Here is a 23,116-nt window from a genome sequence, read left to right on the forward strand (position 1 = left end):
ACAAATGCATGCGATAGTCAAAGCGATATGACCGAGGTGTTGAACGGCGCCCTTCACTCAACAGTTACTCAGATTAAGGGCGTAGTATTCGATTATGACACATACATGTACTATCAATGCATGGTATACGCGAGGCTGACCTGAATTAAGAATACCCCTGACACTGTGTACAAATATGCCTGAGAGAATGACACAGAGTTGGCAATGTACTCTGACAATACTGGAACAACCAGACCATTGGACATTGAGGATATGTTGCCTAAATAATAAAATCTCATATACTTTTCTCCGATCCTACGTCTAAACCACCCTCGCTTCGGAATAATGAAGTTGGTGCATTCAGAATGTATTTCGGACGCCGCTTATATCAGTTTAAATGTAACTGGCGGTAAATAGGGGCTCGAATGAATGAGGTTGGAGTGAACTGTGATGAGTTTCAACTTAATTGAGTGCTACTGAAAAAGAATTATCACATTTTTGTCTTCTACTCAGATAGAAACACGTGTAGTATCTTCAATGGCTTTGACTATCAGTGCCATTATGACGTCATAATCACCTATGACGTCTTGTGTGGAATGCATGTTGTCATGGTGCTGATTGATGACGTCATCACAAAACGGCCACATAAACAAGCATGGCGGCCTTCATAATTATTGAATTTTCACCATAGAAAAATGGACAGATTAACCCTACCGCGGTTACAGAAGACCGTGGACGCGGGGAAATGTCTGCCGGCAGGAGACAGCCTACCATCTTGGTCCCATCTACCATTGGATGCCAAATTCCCCATGGTACCTAACCTTGCTGGAACTCTCACACTGTTTACATCAAAATGCGGAGCTGCAGTAAGTATAAAAGGATACCGGAAGATTTGTCAACGTATTGCCATGAATTGTTATCTGATATTATCATACGTTCATGATCAATAGATGTACTTGTATGTTCGTTTTTAAAATTGCACATAATTATTTTCTGTCGACTAAAACATTTGACTAATTCATGTTTTTGTCTCCAATAATGTTTGTTGTGGCTTTGTTGTCAGTTAAACTGTTCATTGCTTGTACTGTACTGATCTGTTGATCACTTTGTACCTCTGAAAAAAACTGGATCAAATGATCTTTCGGCTTGATTCCCACCCCTAATTACTCAGAAAATAACACCCGAAGGGAAGAAAAGACGATGTGTAGGCGATAAAGTGTATTGAAATGGAATGAGGCTCTGACTATTTCAAACTTGTACAGTGTATTAAATGATGGTACTCTGTAAAGTACCTTTTACGCACCCGTGAAGGTCCGGGTTAGAATATTGGCCTTCAGTAACCCATGCTTGTCGTAAGAGGCGACTAACGGGAAAGGGTGGTCAGGCTCGCTGACTTAGTTGACACATGTCATCGGTTCCCAGTTGCGCAGATCGATGCTCATGTTATTGATCACTGGATTGTCTGGTCCAGACTCGATTATTTACAGACCGCCGCCATATAGCTGGACTATTGCTGAGTGTGGCGTAAAATAAACTCACTCACTCACTCACCTTTTACACACGCATGATAACAATTAACTCATGAATTCATATATTGCAGAAATACCGCCGGAAGTCCAGTTCTGACTTTGACCTCACTGATCCGAATGGCATGTCCATGTCGAGCGAGTACCACCCCTTACATGACCCTCACCTTCGGTCTCACTACAGCGTTTCAAGAATGCGCAGACATCTCGTGCGCAACGGATTTATCACCGAATCTGGAATGGTCATATGTAATTTGAAGGAGTTCAACAAGTACAGGCAGTACCTCCGTAGAATATGTCTGATGGAACTGGTGCGGGAACGGAAGCGAGACACCCTCAGGGTGGGCAAATATACCACATTTCTTCCGATAAATATGTTTTTCTCTCATTGATAAAGAACTGAGTTCAATATTCACGAAAACACCCCACCCCCCACCCCCCACACAGGGGTTTGTAGAGTTTAATGTTCACGCAAATGTTCACGTACACCAGACCCCGGGAAAGTAAATCTTTATAATAGGTACAGACAATTTTTTGGTCTTAACTCTTAAGGTTTGGACCTAGGATAATATTTTGTCTTAAATCGGGGATCACGAACCTTGATCTTTGAGGATGTCTTGAGTGTTAGACCAAATTAAGACCAGGTTCCCCGTTGTGAGAAAAACAGCAGTGTCCCACTGCCTTATAGACCTACTCGTAGAGTCTAAGGGTACATGCATCAACTGAAAACTACATATCAAAACTCAATTTTATTAAATCTGTCTTTCACCGGTTGTTCCAACGCGTCGACACCTACCCTTTGACAACCTTCCTTCTTCCGTGTGTCCAGGAATCAAGCAGCGGGATGGGGATAGGAGAGCGGGCGGCTGATAACGACAGCAGCAGACTGACGTCAAGATTTGCCGAGACCAGACGAAGACATGCGGAGAAGATTGATGCCCAGCGAACTAGGTTAGTGACTGCGTGTTGTCTGGTTCTGTTGTAGGCTTATTGCTGCCTTCAAAGTCTAGTCAAGTTCAGTTGTAGCTTTGTTGCAGTACTGTAAGGTTACGCTTCCGCCTTATACAGTACAACAAGAAATTATTGAGAATTTAAAGATTGTAATTTTATATATATTTTTTTTCTCACTCATTACTCACGTATTAAATGTGAATATTAGCAGAACATAACTCCAGATTCAAAGACAGGTGAACAGTTTGTATTTTGTCAAGTCACCATGGGCAGCAATGCAGGCTTCAATGCGGCGGGGCATACTACTGATCAAAGAAGTTAGAAAGTCGTGGTCCATGCTGTCCCAATATCGGACCACCTCGTCTTTCATTTCAGCAATATTTGTCAGATTTTTCTTATTGACACTTTCCTTCATAAGTCCCCAAACATTTTCTATTGGATGTAGGTCAGGGCTATAGCTTGGGCAATCTAATAATGTAATATTTTGGGTCCGAAACCAGGCCTGTGAATGCTTTGAACGATGTTTTGGGTCGTTGTCCTGCTGGACAATTCAAATATTTCCATAGACCATGTGAGCAGATGGAAGTAAATGTCCCTCGAGAATATCTGTGTACCGCTCACTGTTCCTATTCCCTTCAAATACATAAAGGGGCGTTGCCCCTAACATAGATATGCCACCCCACACGCTAAATTTCGGACTGTACTTTGGACGCTGATACAAAGGTTTTTCAGTTTGTTTGGTCCAGAATTTCAGTGTATTAGGAAACAGCCACACAGAACTTTCATCTGAGAAAATCACATTGTCCCAGTTAAAATTTCTATGCTGTAAGCACCAGTTCAACCTTTGCTCCTTTTGTTCAGGTTTCATGATCGGTGATGGAATTCCTCGACTTTTCTGCCAACCCATTGCACACAGCTCAGTTCTAATTGTCTCTTTACAGACAGCCACAGTTCCTCTATCAGTCATATCCAGCCTTAAGTTTTCTAAACTCCTTCGTTTGTTTTTTAGAAACAAGAATACCAAGCCGCCTCCTGTCACCGACAGTCAATTTTCTGGGCCTGCCTGCGCCTCCCTGGTGCTCAGTGCCATATCCATTTGCAATATTTTTCAAAACACGATAAACAGTGGGCAAAGGGATGCCTGTTCTACTTGAAATCACTTTAGCTGATCTGATGTCCTTGTTATAATACTCTAAAATCAACTTCCTCTTCTCTAAATCATCCATACTGAGGATCACTGAAAATGTCGTCTGCTAGCAAGTAAACAAAGGGGGGATAACTCTTCACAAACTAATGAAAAAGGATGAACGGAGTTGTCTGTCTTGAATGAAACCAAGCACTTGATAGCTGGTCAAGGTTGTTTATACTAGAAATCCAGTTAAACATATTCCTAAAATTCTCAATAATTTCTGGTCATACTATATCTGTCTAGTTTGTTCAATGCCGCCTTACTGAGGGCTAGTCTGTTCAGTTGTAGGTAATATCAGACTGGTCTGGTTCAGTTGTGGCATATAATCCACAGGCCCTCGTGTCTTTGCGAGGATTAAAGATGTTAAAAAAAATAAAACATTTGAGATGACCCCCGACTCGACATGCTTCACAGTACAATACATTATGAGAAGGCCAGACACTTCGGTGTACCCTACCTGCCTGCTTTGCCGATCGCTACGCTACCAACGCATGCAATCGATTAAAACTTAATGTAAACATAATCATGGATGGTTGGCCCATCGAGCACCATTCATGACATCTACCAATTCTTTATTGTTATTTCTGCAAGTCGATTGAAACCCGATTTTGACTCTTAACTAAACGATCTTGACACAAATGGATGACGGTGTGTCCGCACAAAACGGGTGTGTGGTCAAAGCAAGCCCTCTGGTTGGTTGATGCTTGTTTAGGAGACATTTACAACTGATGCTCCCTTTTGAGAAGCCATTGCTCGAAAAATATTGTTACATTAAGCAGTCGATGAAAGAAAAAAATCCCGCGAATTTATAAAGAATTGCAGATTTGTAAGCGTTGACCAATCAGAGGGCTTGCTTCGACCACACCCCCGTTTTGTGCGGACATATCGTCATCCATTTGTGTCAGGGCGTGTCAGCTTGACGTAGGAGGAAAACCCGAAGTGATGCAGGTACTAGACGTTTGATACAAATGGTTTGGTGCTGACAAACCAAGACACAAAGTCTTGAACGCTCAAGGGACGCAAGTCTGCATATCGAACTTCGGTGCCTTTCACTTCTAGGTTTCATGAACCATCCCGAAATGGAAGACTTTTTGGGGTGAATATCGGGTGTTGTGAGGGGTGGTGTATTTACTTCCTGTCATTATAGGGATGGGGCATGGGTGATTGCTTTCACTGGCTGGGTGGTATTGATACAGTGATTATCTGTCACCATGTGATGTGGGTAATTGGGTGAGTTGGTTTCCCAAGCGACGAAGGTTGATAGCACTGTACTTTTAACTATTATTGAAAACAAAAGTGATGTTCACAAATTATTTTCACAAACATTCCCAACAAACCCCCCTGGCTATATTACATTGTACAGTTCTCTATTATCGGTCATTCTGTTGTATATGAAGTATGGACTTTGAATTGTATTTTCTTTAATAGCAATGAAAATACCGACTCTGTGGATTAAAAGCCCGATGCCAGAAACAAATTCCCCTTTTCAGCCTTATACACTTTAAGGAGGGATGTGTGTTCAGATACTGTTACCGCTAATCATTTTACATATACCTGAACATCCTTTTACCCTGCACCTTACCGGACACTGTCATAGTTATAAACTGGTGACAAGTGACGACAAGTGACAAGTTTGTTTCCATATAAAGCCACGCGGACCATAGTGCCGTATATATAATACATGCCCAAAGTGTGTTGCTTCTGCACTTGTATAATAATACATGGATGTTTATCATGGAAGATTTCGTTTCAAGATACATTTTTTATAACTGAAGAATTTACTGTTGACACAATCTGGTATAATTTATTAGTAGAAGGATTACTATAATAATGAGGCTGCAAAAACATTTCTATGCTCGACTGGAAATAAGGACATTCCAAGAGGAAGTGATACTCGTCATCAGTGGAACGTGAATTACAAGTGTACACAGAAACACTTGGGGATCATCATTTTCTTTTTACCGTTTAAACTGCGCTTTCAACTTACGTGATGCACAGCGAAATTTACAATACACACCCAATGAGTCCTAAGAGGAAAATACTTCTATTATATATTTCTCAACGTCCATTATATTTTTAAAATCACAAATTTTAAAACGAAGAATTTGAAATATTATCATGGCAATTCTGCAGCTCTATATCTTTACATATCTGTGAAAACATAGTCAAAAAGGCATTAACATTACTACAATCATGTGTAATCCAAACAGACCGGTTAAAAATAACGACTTACGAATATGAGGAACCAAGTTTTATTTTACCATTATCATGATGAATCAGTAACATATCACAGCAAGCCCTCGGTTATCGAACACTTTCCATATAAATAAGTCTGCACCAATACCCCATGCGCTAACGTACACACATGTAACTTCTGCCTACATCTCCTTACATAGGTTATAACTTGGGAATTGTTTGAAAACACAGTTTGTTCCCGAAAACTATATTTTCCTCTGTTTCGTCAAAGGAATGATTGTTTCCTGGAAATGCTTGATGACCTTTAAATACATGTCATGTGAAAAAATGTTCAGCTCATCCTATCAGAGAAAAAGATGCCGTTTCTACGCGCTACCCAAGGTCGTATTAAGACATTGCTTTTATGTGTTTGGAGAAGCATAATAGATGATTATAACATTGTATTAAACTATTTACGGAATTAGAACTTTGACGTGAAATGTGTTTTCAGGATCACAGATGTTGTGTAACGTTGCAGGCTCTCAAGGTCGACCGACAAGATGAAACATGGTGATAGCTATATTGCGAAATCATTAGGAACCTAATGGTCAACACTTTGTGAAAATCACACCGATTTCTATCTACCTACCTACCTATCTATCTATAGCTTGTAATATAACGAGTAGGCATCAAGAATCATTAGCAATTACTTTAATCAGGAAGGTTTTGTTTTCTGACTAGGAGCCATTTCAAGATACTCATGTGTGTGTGTTTGTGCAATGGAATCGCACGCACGCACGCACACACACACACCACATTAACCCACTTAATAGTAAGCTCCTACCTAACACATGTTGCCTAGGGCCAGCTTGCCTATACATTTATTTACACTGGCAAAGTTATCCGGTAGTTAACGGCTGTCTGGGCTGTGAACTTATCAAGCCAATGCCCAGGCCTTCTGAGAAAGCATCTAAGTGTATTATTACGTATTCGTTATAAATGAAAAAATGTCCGTCAGATACATGGACATGGATGACTATGGACAAAGCTGTGATATTTGGTTATAGACAGGAGATGATGGCAAAGTTGAAGGGCGAACAGATGGAGAGAAAGAGGCGAGAACAGAGAGAACGACATGCGGATATAATGAGGAGAAAACAGTACGAGGATGACAGAAGGAGGGACACACTGCTCAGGAACGCCGAGGAGGTGAGGGTTATTGATGAGGCGGTGATGAAGGAAAGCACCACACATTGTCTTTGGGGTTCCATGTTTTGCTGGAGGACACGATGCATGCAGGGAATATTATCTGCAGTCTGGTACGATACATTCCCTGGACCCACAACAACAACCTATGCAAAATACTCCTCTGTGCGAGAGATGTTCTCTTTAAGACTATCCTGTCATAAACAGGGACGATTGAAATGGTGACGTTACTTTCGAAACGAAGATACATGGATATGTTTGTTTGGCGTGGCGTGGCGTGGCGTGGCATCAGTTGTAAGATTCAATAACAGATTAAAATTTAATAACATTGCTTGCCAAGCGAAAGATATGTTTCACATTCAGGATAGTTTATCAACCCACCTGTGAAATACTGCATATTCCATTACACTCTGTATGTGATAAATAAGTATCACGATAAATTTGATTCAAAGTTTGTTTTCGTTCGAAAGTAAGATAGTATAGGTTTCAAATAAACAGAAAACAGATAACCACTGTAATTACCGTATGCAAAGAAGGTCGCCTGAACGCGTTGGTCTTTTGAGCACGTTTACATTTACAAGACTGCATCGTGCAGTTCAATCACGTTGCCACAAAATATGTCGTTTTTCTGAATATAAAAGCAGATACATTACGTCATTTTAACCAGTTTCTCTTTAACTGCAGACTGAGAGGCGGAACATGATTCTACTGCGGAAATGGCGACGACGAGATCGTGATCATGCTATCAGAATGGAAGCCATGAGGCGACAGAGGGAATCAGAACTCCAGAAAAGGGTAAGGGCTTCACAGGAGTAATTACGCAAGTAAATGAAAATAATATAAAAATCGCAACAGAAACAGATTTCGGGGGTTTATTGTGTAAAGGATTCGATGAGCTATAATACGAATTATGACAGATAAACGTTTTAAAGGGTATAGTTATCTTTGCTAACGTGAATGAAAGTCCGTTTCATTGGGATATTCAGCGATTAGAAGTCTTAGCTAAATCCTTGGGGAATGCGGTAGATGTGTCCCCTGTGTGGTCGAGTTTCCCCGCCGACATGGGTACACCAAGAGGCCGTATTCCCTAAGGAATATTGAATCTGCAACGAAAGAATCCCATCGACGTATTTATCATATTTAATTGATTTGAAAACAAACTGATGGACTCTGTGCATCACGTACATATAAAGTCAGTGATGATGATGATATATATATATATATATATATATTCTGCGACGTCATATAGCTGTAAGGAGCTTTAAAACGGTGCTGTAGCGCGGTACGTGGGCATCCATGATACCTCAACTGATTAATATAATTCCACATGTTAGTTACGGTTAACAAATCGACATCATTCGGGTGAGTGAGTGAGGTGTGTTTAACACCACCTTGAACAGTATTCCTGTTATATTACGGCGTCTCGGCTTGATGTGACAGGAAAGTGGTGAGAGAGTTTAGTTTTACGCCGCATTCAGCAATATTCCAGCTATATGACTGTAAAAAATCGAGTATGGACCAGGCAATCTTGTGATTGACAACTCCAGCATCGGTGTACACCAAGTAAAACTTACCAGTGAATCACAGGTATGCTTGGCCCAGGCTCGTTATGGCGGCCGTTTCATTAAACGTCAATTATTGAGCGTAGTTACTATTCACGTCCATTTTGTCAGAATAAAGATTCGTGGGAAACCAGAAAGCGCGTCCAAAGGGAGAGGCTGGACAGAGAGGCGGTCATCCGGGAACAGCTGAGACTTGCTACAGATAAGGACATCGCTCAACGGAACAGACACCTCGCGAGGCAGAGGGATGGCCAGATGTGTGAGTAGAGACGTGATCCAGTTTATGAATCTCATTATGATCAATGTAGTCAAAACAAAACAAAACGATATTAGAGCTGCGATTTCGGAATCTATTCCAATCAGAAGGGGAATTTTCCAGGGGGACTCCTTCAGTCCTTTGCTTTTTTGTTTGTCTTTAAATCCTCCGAGTTTTCTTCTCAATAGAGAGGATGGTTACCATCCCGGACCTCCTCAGCACAGATCCCCAACACCGCTTACTCATCTCCTGTACATGGATGACATCGAGCTCCTTGCCGAAGGAGATGCCAATTTGAAAGAACGGTTCTCCTTGTCGAGTCCTTTTCTAATGATATTGGCATGACATTTGGACTCGACAAATGTAATACTCTTCATTTGAAACGTGGCAAGGTATTTAATGATGGATCGGTCATATTACTAGGGGGAGGAGTTATTGAGCATCTTGTGGAAGATCAGGCCTACACCTATCTTGGAATGCAAGTTCGAGACAAGCAGCGATGGGAGTAAACCAGGTGAAGTCCTTCACCATGTCTGCCCAGAGTCGGTCTTTTGTGGAGAAGCTTTCTGAGAAACCATTGCATCGTGTGTACATGCAGTGTGTGGCACAGAATAGCAATCCCACCGACTCCTTCGCCTGTATGAAGTCGGCTGGTCTCAAATGTGAAACTGAGGACTTCCTTTTTGCTGCCCAGGACGAGTCACTTCCCACTCGTAATCGCATAAATGTGATTCTGAAGAAAATATCAATACGAAATGCCGCCTTTGCAATGAATTCACAGAGACTGTCCAACACCTTGTTAGTGGATGTCCTTCCTTGGCACAAACATCATATCTGAAAAGACATGATGGCATGGCTCGTTGCTTTTACTACCGTCCCCGTCATGCCTGTGGCTTTGACTCCGAGGTCCATCCACGGTACGACCCTGAACATGTCCAGGGCGTCATGGAAAATGATGCTTTTAAACTTTTGTGGAATATGCCTATATACAGCCTCAGAAGAATTCCAGCCAACAAACCTGATATTGTCCTTTTTGATAAAGCCAATGAATTTATTTATATCATTGAATTTTCTGTCCCTTTTGACAGCAGTGTGATTGGCAAGATTCAGGAAAAGCATGATAAATATGCGGACCTCGCCTTTGAAATGTCTCGCTTGCATCCCAAGAACACTGACGTCAGACTCCCCATTGTTCTCGATGCCTTTGGTTTGGTACCTCCTGATCTCTTGGCGCAGATCAGGAGAGTGACTAGGTTCTCCACCGGGAGCACAGCCCTTCTGACACTCTGGCTGCAGTGTTGAGTCTACATATTCTCCGGAAAGTTCTTGGTGGGTTCGACTAGGCAGCGTTTCCTGGGAGAAGTCCCATCGCTGTCTTGGCTGCATGTAGAGGGGGCGAGGGCCCTGAGCTGATGATGAGCCTTACCAGCCTGACTGTGCCAGGATCACCCGAACCTATCTGCTGCATACTTTCTTTAATCTGTAAAATATAATAATACAGTTTATTTGTAGAGCGCTAGACTCCATGCACAAGTGCATACTCAAAGCGCTACAAAATTTGTTTAGCAGGAATATTCTTTCCGGAACAGAACTGGTTTGAGGTGGGACTTGAAAGAATCTAAACAGGTGGCAGTCCTGAGTTGAACAGGAAGATCATTCCACAGTCGTAAGCCTATGTTTAAGTACGATCACCTTGGTGTTAAGATCGCTTTGTAGAACGGGTCCCAGGTGTGTCAGTTATCAAAACAAAGCGCAACAACTCCTGAGATTCCCATGTGGACTTGGTTCATACATGTATTTGTCAAAAGAGCAGACAAAATTTGATGGGTTTCGAATTTGTTTTCTCTCAAAACCTTTGGATCACGGTCGAAATATATATAATATTCCATACAAATGTGTTATTTCAGCGAAACTTCAACAGCTCAAGGCGTCTGCACGTGCTGCACGTGAAGAACGAAACAGGAGATGCGAGGCTCGCCTGGCCAGAAGAATAGCGGCGGCCGCTCGAAGAGGTAATTCCTTAATGCTGACATACTATGTGGTATTAGATGTAGAGGATACTAAACGACCTTCCGTGTAATACCAATTTTATTAAACGAGTTAATGATTTGGTATCAAAGATCGTTTGATACTAAATCTTTCACGAGTTTAATAAAAATGAGCTAGTTTCAGTTGAATTTGTCATATATATGAAATGAGAAATCATACATTTATCTGCGTTAACTTTCCTTTGGACAGCAGTTACAATTAAAAGAAAGACTTGTTGAAAGTTGTTTTCACAGTATCGCGTAGGGCTAGTAATTTTTGGAAAGGGAAAGGACTAGTGACATACAAAATCCACTAGCCCGGAGAGCCAGTTAAACTTTTTAGAGAGTGTCGATCCCTACTGTTTTAAAATAGAAATATAAAGCGAAGAATGTTCTGGATTTTCCTTTTTTCACTTTGAAAGAAGCTATGCAATGCACAATGGTTGCTCACATATACTGTGATTCAATTTGAAGGTAAAAGAATATTACCAAGTGGACAGATCTCAATAACTGTTCTTTCACAATACATTGCAATACTATCGGAATACAGAAGAGTGTATCGCAATATATCGCAATATGAAATTTGGGGCAATACACAGCCCTATTCCAGACTATGGTGGGTTAGCTTGTCGGTCGCCCATTTATGTTGGAAGACACATCTACAGCTTGTTCAGCTTGACCTGAGCTACTCTACATATGCATGACGCGGGAGGTCAAATAGCACAAATGGCAGATCGGGTTATCTTCATTAAATAAGGGTGCAGAGAATGTTATTCATGTTGCGTTCGTGCGAAGCGTGCATACATAGATTCGTTACAGAACTTGTCCCCGAAAACAACACTTCTGAAAAAAACCCCAATCATGTCATGTTTTAATTGAATTGTCTATACAGTCATATGCTATCTAGTTTGGTTTGCTAAGTTTACAACTTAAAGACAGACGTCAGTTACTTTCACAATCCGATTCACTCTCGCTATCACTCTCTACACCCAGTTCAATTATCACGTTTTCTATTTCATGTTCAACTGCAATATTTCTGTCCCAGTAGTCGCTTTCCAAATTTTTAACATGGGCACAGCAATCAGTCCACTCGTTTACACCAATCATCTGACACAGGTGCACCCCTTCACAATAATAGACCCAACCAGTTGTGACACGGTCACGCAATTCATTAGTGTTCACTTGTTTATTACCGAAGTCATCAAATTGAGTAAATAAACCCAAATCTACTTTGAAACATAGACTGGCTACCCGCCGTCGCCGCATGTAGAACGTAACGTCAAAGCATTGTTCATGACGTCACGTCACCATGACAAAGTGATATTTTGCCCTAGGGCATCGTATGGAAAATATGAACCCCGATATTTTCGCCTCGTAGGAAGTAAAATTACCTTCTTCAGTTGTAAGACTTATTGGGCATTAACAGACCGAATGCTACTAGAAACTGTAACCGTGACGTCTTGACGCCTTGATGGTAACCTTTACTGAGATGTAACCGTGACGTTTTGACATCTTGATGGTAACCTCTACCGATATGTAATTGTGATGTCATGACGCTTGATGGTAACCACTACCGAGATGTAACCGTGACGTCATGACGCTTGATGAGAAGAAGAAATAGAGATTATTATATAGGTAGTATTTTTCCTGTACCACGATTGGTAAAAAGACCGTCACATGATTGACTACAAAACACGATATTGACTTGAGTTTTCTGATAAATTACGATATTGACTTGGGTTACTAAAAATAGACAAGGAATCCCGTACGAAGGGGCTTCCCCCGCTTTTCAGCCAATCAGATCACTCGGATAGATGGCACAGTGTGTGCATTAAAAGTTTATGTTAAAACCCGTTTCTCTTTCATTATATAATAAAACAATTATAGACTCTTGTAAAGGTCGATATCGGTTTTTATTGACCTGAGAAAAACAATATCGGCCTCGCAAGCTCGGTCGATATTGTTTTACTCAGGTCAATAAAAACCAATATCGACCTCTACAAGAGTCTATAATTGTATAATCTCACCCAAGTGTCTACTGATATCAATTATATCAACACGAGTTGATAAAGTTACAAATATCCGAGGCTTGCCGAGGATATTTTTACCTTTATCAACGAGTGTTGATATAATTTATATCAGTAGACACGAGGTTGAGATTCTATTTATCATCCAAAATCATTCTTCATTAGTTTTCAATGAAACATGTACATCTCTCAACACTGTACTACCATTAGACTTGCAGTGCAGCGATGTCATAGCATTGTGACGTCATCAAGTTGATGACGTCATAGCATTGCCAGGGCATTGTACAAAATCTACTGTCAAAACGATATCTCCTAGGAGATATCATATGATCTCACACAAGCGATATCTCCTGTGGAACACAGTTTTGGATGATAAAAAAACTTTATTATCCTGAATGGGAATTTGCTGTACATCATCACAGAGCGCACATATGAATATAGGATAAATAAGATAAATATAAGAGCGTTTCTTACAGGTAAATGTTCTGTAATATTTTTTATCGAACACAGGTTAAAAATATGCGGGTAAAACAGTTATGATAACAACAGTGTAGGGCAAAAGTGTGTTTTATTACACTATACGGTAGTAGAGCGAACTGTATTTCTTAAGTACACATTTGCATGACGTCACACTCAATGACGTCACTGCCATGGTAACCGACGTCACGATGCATGCTCAGTTGTCATCGCCTCGTACAGCCTCCTACAGTAAACTACTCTGTTGCACCTCGTTTCTTGGTTTCCAGTTGCTTCATTCGGCTAACATCACTGGTGGAAACATTGCGTTTATATTTTCGTCAGATATAATGTCTCAGTTCGACTCACAATTAAACAGCGACACGGCAACGTTCGCAATGTTTACATTCCCACAATGCATTTAAGTTGTAGAATGAATGAATATTCACGTGTTTGTTATGAATGAAAAAATAGTTACGTCAGAATGTGACCTAATTGAGAGGTCATCGGTTATCCAATGAAATCGTTAGAATTTCATGTCAAGTCGTTACGACACAGCGCCCCGTTCCTGAAAGCGATCGTAGCGCTAAGGTGATCGTAACTCCCATACTTTAACATAGACTTACGACTGTCGTAGCGCTACGATCGCTTTGAGGAACGGGACCCAGGTCAACGCGATACGACACTCGTGTGACGTACGAGATTAATATGCAACTACCCATACGTTGACCACGTGGGTAATAAAAACTTTATTATCCTGAATGGGAATTTGCTGTACATCATCACAGAGCGCACATATGAATATAGGATAAATAAGATAAATATAAGAGCGTTTCTTACAGGTAAATGTTCTGTAATTATTTTTATCGAACACAGGTTAAAAATATGCGGGTAAAACAGTTATGATAACAACAGTGTACATATACAGGTACGGATAAGATTTGTATGTAAACATATATCATTTATTGCTTAAAAAGCCGATGCTAAACGGGATAAACGATTTCAGGGCTGTTTGATTTAAATTTTGGAATTTTGAAACGTGTGCCAGATGGTAAAAGTTTATATTCTCTGTTTAAAATGTGTGAAGAGTCATGTAAAATTTTACTTGCCAAAGTTAAAACTCTTTCCTCATACACGTAAGCCAAAGGGCCAAAGCCACTTTAAATGGGAACCTCTATCGAGATGTAACCGTGACGTCTTGATGGTAACCACTACCGAGATGTAACCATTACGTCATGACGCTTGATGGTAACCTCTATCGAGATGTAACCGTGACGTCATGACGCTTGATGGTAGCCTCTACCGAGATGTAACCGTGACGTCTTGATGGTAACCTCTACCGAGATGTAACCGTGATGTCATGACGCTTGATGGTAACCTCTACTGAGATGTAACCGTGATGTCATGACGCTTGATGGTAACCTTTACCGAGATGTAACCGTGACGTCATGACGCTTGAAGGAAACCTTTACCGAGATGTAACCGTGATGTCATGACGCTTGATGGTAACCTCTACTGAGATGTAACCGTGATGTCATGACGCTTGATGGTAACCACTATCGAGATGTAACCGTGACGTCATGACGCTTGATGGTAACCTTTACCGAGATGTAACTGTTACGTCATAACGTCTTCATGGTAACCTCTACCATATCTTCTCACATTGAATACAATATCACTTCACCTACAGACCCTGCACTAGTTACAGCTCATGTAAATAACAAACATGTCTCAAACAAACAAGGAAACGACTGGTTTGAAATATTTCTGACAAAACGTCATTAAACTATTGTTTCATTGGCTAAATGCATTACTTAAACAGATAGTTAAATATCCGTTGCTTCACTTCTAGATGTAACTCCCCTTGATACACGTCCTCTATAAGTCATCTGATCACACGAGTGAAAACATCCACCTCGGATATCATTCTAAAAAATGGAATTGGTAACAGGAACTGCCTACAGGCCGCGGTTGGTGCCGTCTAAACGAGTTCATAATGGCCAAACTGAGCTTCCATATACACTGACGCGACGCCCACAGTCTACCTTCTAAATACATTGTCTACGTGTAATCTAAACGTGCCTTTGGCATACTGTCTTTTAGCATAACGGCTGCTTACCGTGGGAAGCTGGGAGACTGGGAGTGTGTTCCCCTGTCATGCCATCTGTTTACCCACTGTGCCTTCACGTGAGAGTTGGTCAGCTGAGCCTGTGTTCGAATCCTTGGTTTGTCAGCACCCTGCTGGTGAACGTGAGTTAACATTAGTTTTACGCCGCTTTTAGCAATATTCCAGCAACATCAAGGCGGTGGACACCAGAAATGGCTTCACATATTGTACCCATGTGATGAAACGAACCCGGGTCTTCGGCGTGACGAACGAACGCTTTAACCACTACGCTACCCCACCGCCCCGCTGGTTAACATGAACATTGTTAACTTCTACTGTTTGTTTCAAGTTTTGTGGGTTATATTGAATATTTGAGACCTGGAATGAATATACTTTGATACCGAGGACCTTGGACGGAGGTTTCAAATGTCAGAATGTCCGCACATGCATACAATCACACATTTTCTGTCCAAGTTATAAAATGCAATCGTTGTGCAATTTGAATTTTAACTGAATTCCTGTTCAAGTGTTAAACCCATATCATTTACTCACTCTGAAGGACCCAACACTATTGTACACACTATGACATAGGCGAATGTTATTACCGTTCCAGACACACACCAGACCACCGTTCAGAACAGACTCATCACCTTTATCAATACTCAACTCACCATTTTTATCAGGGGGTCGTGGAATTACACCTTGACCAGTTCACTTCAGCCAGGCCAGATATAGTTCCGGCCCATGAGTAATTGCTGAATCAAATGAAAGATATTACTCTTTTTACTGACACAAAGATCGTTCTGTCGGCTCAAATGTTCTTTGTTTAGGTGATAACGATTAGAACGAATGGCACAATTTTGAAAGTCGAGCGAAGGAATCTTCGATTAAAGGAAAAAGATACCCAATATAATACCCCTTTTATCGTTATATTTTCATTTTGTTTCTATATTCTACTTACATAACATTTCGCTATAGAGCATAGTGTTGTGTTGCAATAAGCCTCTCTAATTACTGAGTTGCTTTGATGACAGATAGGTAATTTTGAACACTGAAGGACGCATTTGGAAAGATTCAATGTATTTGTTATTACTATGGAAATGACATACTATCTAATCAGAGGTTCGTGGAACAAAATGAAGAATTTTAATTTTTTTTTTTTAAATCAATAAGAACTGCGTAGGTTTATCTAACCACGCCATTGTGCCATAAATCAATACTCCATTACTCGTTTGTGATGTGACAACTACAATGAACGGTGAAAAAACGTTCTTCCGCTTGAACTGACTTTTTGTCAACAATGTTTTTATCTTCAATCGGAATGATGTGCGAGGCACCTTCTACTACAGCTGCGTACCTCGACCGGGATTATGATCAATCGCACCTTGACATAAATACGAAATAGACTTTCATTTCGCTTCTGGCTTGCAATAAACAACATCATATTGATATTCTGCGACATTGGGACATTGATGTCAAGTTCTGTTCATTTTCATATGGTGGTTGTAAAGGTATTGATCGTAACTGCTCGGGAATACATGTCGTGCTGACTAGGCAATAACTAACCTTTACGAAAGCACCGCTGGGTTTTAACCCACTTGGTAATATACTTGCGTTTGCTAAACGTAATGAATTGTGTTTGGATTATGGCTAAAAAATAGGGATTTTGTTTATTGGCAAGTTGTTATTATATGTTATTATGGCATTCCTTTTCATTACTAATATTTAAAACTGAAAGCCGTTTTATGACCGTTCATTATTCTTTCATCAGTATTGTACCAATGGGCGGAATTGTAGAATAGGCCCATTGTGCTTAGTATCGGTCCTAACCTACCTAGAAATAGGGGTTCGGTTAGGCATAATAGCATTGTGTGACCTTGGCCTCGATTAAGGCCGTGTTTTCAACGGTACCGTGAGTGAGTTTAGTTTTACGCGGCATTCAACAATATTCCAGTTATATGGCGGCGGTCTGTAAAAACCTAGTCTGCACCAGACAGTCCAGTGATCAACAGCATGAGCATCGATCTACGCAACTGGGATACGATAAAATGTGTCAATCAAGCCTGACCACCCGATCCCGTTAGTCGCCTCTTACGACAAGCATGGGTTACTGAAGATCAATTTTAACCCGGATCTTCACGGGTATCAGAATAACACAGTTACACATATGACATAAAGCTTCCGTTAAAATACCGTTCATTCGTGAATATCGAAGGGAAAAGAAGGCAGGTCTTTGAAAAAAATGTATTAGTACTTTATCGACAAAAAACCTTGACAATGTTATATTGAATCACGCATGACGGTGCTTTAACAGTTCATTGCAGAAAAATCTGTTGATAAGGTTACAGAAACCTTTCTTACCATAGGTTGGTGTTCAGTTTGTCGATAAGTTTATTTGACCTTATAGATTGAGGTCGAAACGTGCTGTTGGGTATATGTAGAGGGCAAGCGACGCCTCTGAGGACAACCTTCTTACTGTCCTTTTAAAGCTCTTACAGCATAAGTGACCTTTCGCGGTTGATTATTAATTATCCTTTAATTCTCCGATTATCAAACGAGCACGTCAAATCGTATCTGGCCCTGGGAGCGTGAATCGATCGAATCTGCAGTTGCTTTCATTCCAGTAAATCATTGCCTTGGAACTACGGTGACATTTTAAACGTGTCTGTGTATTGTACTTCAAGGACTGCTAATGGGGGCTTGAGATGTTTATGGTTGGAGACAAACCCCTTTAGCTCTCACTTTAGTCACATCATTGTCAAGTCTCGTCCAGTTAAGTCCATGTTACGACATTTCCCGAGAACACCGCTAGGTGGCCACCGTGGAGTCGGCTGGGGGCGACAGTGCCAGTGAGAGTAGGGAGGTTGGACGCCGCGGTACAAACTACTCGCTGCTTTGCCATATATGTAGATATACGTTTGTCGGTGGGAGGAAGGGTGATTGACTTGTGCTTGTGTTTTCCAGCACAACGGAGGTACCGTTCCAAGTGCAACCGGTCGCCTTTCAGGAGCGAATGGACTTTACAGCAAGTTCTCCGTCGGCTTAGTTTTCCGGATCTTGTCTCAGGTAAGTGCGTTGGAGATTGGAAGTTTGTTTTTGGGACATCCGTCTTGCTGGTGGACGAATGTCATTACAAAAGATTGAAGAAATCAGTTGAGGTGAATTTTGTGATTAATTTTGTAATTGATTCTCCAATGCGATGGGGTATGGCCGTATTGCGGCCGTATGGCCGTGGTGGTCTAGTGCAAATATCTTCTCACGTGTACTGTTTACGTCTGGACGGCATGTTCTCGTCAATCTAACCTTATTGTGAAGGAAGGTCGAACTGATTTAACACAAGAACGTACGTCAAAAGTGCAAATTCTTGACGTCAATCGGGAATTGTGGTTTTCTCAGACGGCGGACATGATCAGTGTATTGTTTCCCGAAACGAGATCTCTGTCGAATTAAGAAGTAATAGGTAATACAGAGTGAGTGAGTTTAGTTTTACGCCGCTTTGAGCAATATTCCAGCAATATCACGGCGGTGGACACCAGACATGGGCTTCACACAATGTACCCATGTGGGGAATCGAACCCGGGTCTTTGGCTTGACGAGCGAACGCTTTAACCTCTAGGCTACCCAACCGCCCCAGGTAATAGCGAATATACAGTGATGTGATAAGGTATTGCAACAAACATGGCAGACGTGGCCGGTGTAACATCAATAACATTCCCTAAGTAAATGTCATAGCAAACAAGCAGGTGAAGTTGCTGAATTATGCTAGTACTTGTCGATATATCCCTCCTGAATGAGACCACTGGAATTCCCTTCGGAATTGATCTGTACGAGCTTCGAATATAAACTTGCGGAAGAAAAGTCAAAATCTGCTGCACAGGTCAAATCCCGATGAGAGTTAATGTTTTGACCGTTTCATTTTCGCACATCTCCAGACATTTGCCATGAAATGAATACCCGGGGACTGTGCACGCAAGTCCTATTCGTAGTTTACCAGGCAGTGGTCTGACGTACCATGAACCATCATGAATGATCCAGAAACGTGTCCAAATTCTTTGTGGAGAATAGGCCACAGCTTTGTGTCGGGTATATCAATATTCTTTACTGAGTTTTCGCCTTCGACTGGTACCAATACATTTATCCCATTGCAGCTGACCTTTCAGCACATGCAGACATTCAGTCCTCCGCTTCATTGAGGCTTTTCTCCCAATACAGACCGCCTCCGTGGTGTAGTGGTTAGAGCGTCCGCCCGGAGAGCGGAGGGTTGCGGGTTGGATCCCCGACCGCGTCAAACCAAAAGACGTTAAACTATGGTACTTGTTGGTCCCTGCCTGGCGCTCGGCATTAATGGGTACATCAAGGACTGGTTGGCTCGGAGTCAGTATAATGTGTCTGAGTGGGGTATTCATGCTTCACTGCGGCATGGTATCTCAGTGGGCTAGCACTATAAAACCAGCTTCAGTCTGGGCTAGTACAAGCAGCCGCACATACACATACACACGCATGCACGTCGTCATATGAGCGAAATATTCTCAAGCACGACGTTAAACCCAATTTCACCTCACCTCACCTCCCAATACAAATGTTATTACGTTTTCCAATAACAACCTGTATCCAATTAGTCAACAACACTTTCTACCATCTGTTAATGCCCCATGTCAATTTCTCCCTGCACCACCTGACACGCTTTTGCAGGTTGATTTTCCAATATGTTATACCTATAGATCTTTCCCTGAAAACCTGCAGGCGTTTGTGAACTGCCCGTCTACACAGGGTGGAAGCGCTGTCCCTGCCAAATGTGGAGTTGCCCCAAAAGCTACGCTACCATCGCATGCACAAATGGATGGCGATGTGTCCGCACAAAACGCGGGTGTGGTCGAAGCAAGCCCTTTTGTTGGTTGATCCTTGTTGAGGAGACATTTACACCTGATGCTTTCTTTTGAGAAAACATTGCTCGAAAAATATTCGTACATTAAGCAGTCGATGAAAGGAAAAATTCACGCGAATTTATAAAGAATGTGCAGATTTACAAGCGTTAACCAATCAGTGAGCTTGTTTCGACCACACACCCGTTTTGTGCGGACATATCGTCATCCATTTGTGTCAAGATCGTTTAGTTGAGGGTCAAAATTGGGTTTCAATCGACTTGCAGAATAGCAATAAAGAATTGGTAGATCTTATGAGTGGTAATCGATAGGCCAATCATCCGTGATTATGTTTACATTAAGTTTTAATCGACTGCATGCGATGGTAGCGTAGCGATCGGCAAAGCAGTCGGATAGGGTGCACCGAAGTGTCAGGTTTTGTCATAATGTACTGTGTAGCATTTCGCGTCGGGGGTCATCTCAAAAAAATATTTTTTAAAACTTAATCTTCGCAAAGACACGAGAGCATGTGCTTCCACCCTGTGGTCTAGAGCCATTAGTGTGGTGCACAGATTTAAATTTAGTGGTTATATCTGACAAAGATTGTCGTCTGTTGTTACGTACCTACCGAAACAGTCTCCGATACTTTCTCTGTCCTACCAAATTCGGCTTTTCGCTTCGTTTCCTTTTTTGAAAATCTTTCCTATCAAACACTTATTCAATTCATATGATTCATCTTGCATAAATACTGTCGTGATTTGTTAATTGTTCGATATTGCAACAAGGAATATACCAATGTTTTATGAAAAAATTGAAAAACGAATGAATACATCCATAAATTTGAACGCTGATTTTGTGTGATTTATGACATTTTCCTTTCCATCATCGTAACCATGGTGACAGTTTACTTTTTGTGCTATCTCCCATATTGAATGACAATATCATATAATTTATAGCATTTGGTTTTTGCGCAATTTCAAAATTTGATGTAACTTCTCGATCAGGTTACCTGATAATATAAATGTTTTATAATCCACTCAGCTGCCTCCAGCAGGAAATTGACACCAAGTCTCATAAATGATAATATGAAACCTATTTTTAGAACACGGACTGTTTAACATGAGACGTTGAAACCCATATTTGCACTTGAGGAGAAAAATACATCGTTTAATTAACAGATATATACACAGGAAGAGGGACAATCGTTGCATGCCCTCGCGCTTTTCTGAGTTCGAATCCCATTACAATCCCAATAATGTATATATTTATTTATTATTTCTTTATTTACACTTTTTGGTTACATTTCCATTCATTTCAAAACATATTAATACATATATGTGCATGTAGATGTACACAACAATGAATCCCAATAATTTATACTATTATATTACATTCAATTGTTTTGTTTTGAGGAACCTCACGAATTGTGTGTTTATAACCTCTTTTTTATAAAGCTAGAAGTTATTTTCTTGAGGACGTGACCTGTAATGAAATTGGACGCAAGTAGGAGAATATTATGGGTGTAAATCACAGGGGGTTGTATCGCTTGTGTTTGTGCTGCAGCCCCGTCAGTGACAGTGTGTACGTTGATGCTAGTTTCTATTTGCGATACAAGCTCCTGCGTTTATAACTGACGTACGTCGACGTTAAAGAGTGAGAGTTAAGATCACCTTAGCACTACGACTGTCTTTAGTCCACGTGGTAGTATGAGTTACGATCCCTTTAACTCCGACATAAAGATGACATATCTTAAATGTGAAGTTGCTGTGTCCAATATTTCGATTTCACTGCTTGTCCAATTTAAAAGCAAAAAAAAACCCCAAAAACAACCATCGTTGGAGAAAGATTCTTGGTTTTCTCTGCCATGTAATTAGATACTTTTTTAAAAATATAACCATTTCCCTATTATCTCAACACATTCCGGTAACGCCGTCCGGTGATCAGGCCGGAGCGGATGTCTCATGGCTTAGTTAAGGCCGGATCCACTCTCTTTAGAGAACGAGGCAAATGAGGACCAATACCAGTGGATGATGTCTTGAAAGAATGAGCATTGAATATTCCATATTCATTTCAGTCGATTCTGTACGATGACTGGTTATGTTTCTCACATGTCCTAGAATCCCAACAAAGGTTTTTTAGATTTGTCTAACCGGCAAAATTTAGGATAAACAGGTGAGAATAATTACTTATCTGCCTTTTAGGTTGCCTTCCGATTTTCCTCTTCTATTTTCTCCCATGTTGTCAATAAAAGAAGAAGAAGACTGGTTTCTTTTCTTTTCATTGTTAGGTGAACATTAATTTACAAACATTGCCAATTCGAAGTCAAAGGCATGTTGAATCAAACATGTGTATGCGTATTATGGGAAGTTTATACCACCTTAATACTATTGGTTTCCGTCATTATCCGTGGCACCAACGTTTCACGATATACACTCACGTTCTGAAGAATTCAATAACATCGCTGTGCCTAAAACCATATTTTCTTTATTAGAACCGAAAGGATTTTATAAAGAAACGTATTTATGTGCTGTTGAAAATCCTCGGGATTTGCAGGTTTCCAATTTAGTTAAAACGATTTCCAATCAATCTGACTCATACTCACTTTTGTTACGTTAGTGGTGATGCACCAGATGTGCTATCGGCTCTACCGGAAGCGCTCTTAAAAGCTGCAGCACCTAAAGGTGACAGCTTACTTTCCCCCTGATCTGTTTGATGTGTATGTGTGATGTCGCTCTGGGGCTGTTATTAACGAACATGTAAACCTTTGTGGTGACGGCGGGTTGATGTTAAGAA

General features: G+C 40.9%; 2 protein-coding genes across 2 annotated transcripts in view; both read left to right on the top strand.

Annotated features, from left to right (window-relative positions):
- The first annotated feature begins 597 nt into the window (after positions 1–597).
- On the top strand, positions 598–21,898 carry LOC124290209 (vicilin-like seed storage protein At2g18540). Its single transcript, XM_046726922.1, has 9 exons — positions 598–845; positions 1,580–1,846; positions 2,335–2,456; positions 6,888–7,029; positions 7,711–7,821; positions 8,700–8,847; positions 10,752–10,885; positions 18,426–18,527; positions 21,887–21,898. The coding sequence occupies exons 1-9, from the start codon at positions 675–677 to the stop codon at positions 21,896–21,898; spliced, it is 1,209 nt and encodes a 402-aa protein (XP_046582878.1). The 5' UTR covers positions 598–674.
- LOC124290226 overlaps positions 18,136–23,116 on the top strand; it is a 51,383-nt gene continuing 46,402 nt past the window's right edge. Inside the window, exon 1 of the mRNA XM_046726939.1 lies at positions 18,136–18,527. The gene's annotated coding sequence lies outside the window, so the exon portion shown is untranslated. The remainder of the gene's footprint in view (positions 18,528–23,116) is intronic.

The sequence above is a fragment of the Haliotis rubra genome, unplaced genomic scaffold (assembly GCF_003918875.1).
Source record: "Haliotis rubra isolate DU_JTF1 unplaced genomic scaffold, ASM391887v1 Scf46, whole genome shotgun sequence".
Classification (NCBI taxonomy): domain Eukaryota; kingdom Metazoa; phylum Mollusca; class Gastropoda; order Lepetellida; family Haliotidae; genus Haliotis; species Haliotis rubra.

Coding starts and splice junctions, on each gene's coding strand:
- LOC124290209 (XM_046726922.1), top strand. CDS start 675: ATGGACAGATTAACCCTACCGCGGTTACAGAAGACCGTGGACGCGGGG. Junction 846..1,579: donor CATCAAAATGCGGAGCTGCA/GTAAGTATAAAA, acceptor CATATATTGCAG/AAATACCGCCGGAAGTCCAG. Junction 7,822..8,699: donor AATCAGAACTCCAGAAAAGG/GTAAGGGCTTCA, acceptor CCATTTTGTCAG/AATAAAGATTCGTGGGAAAC.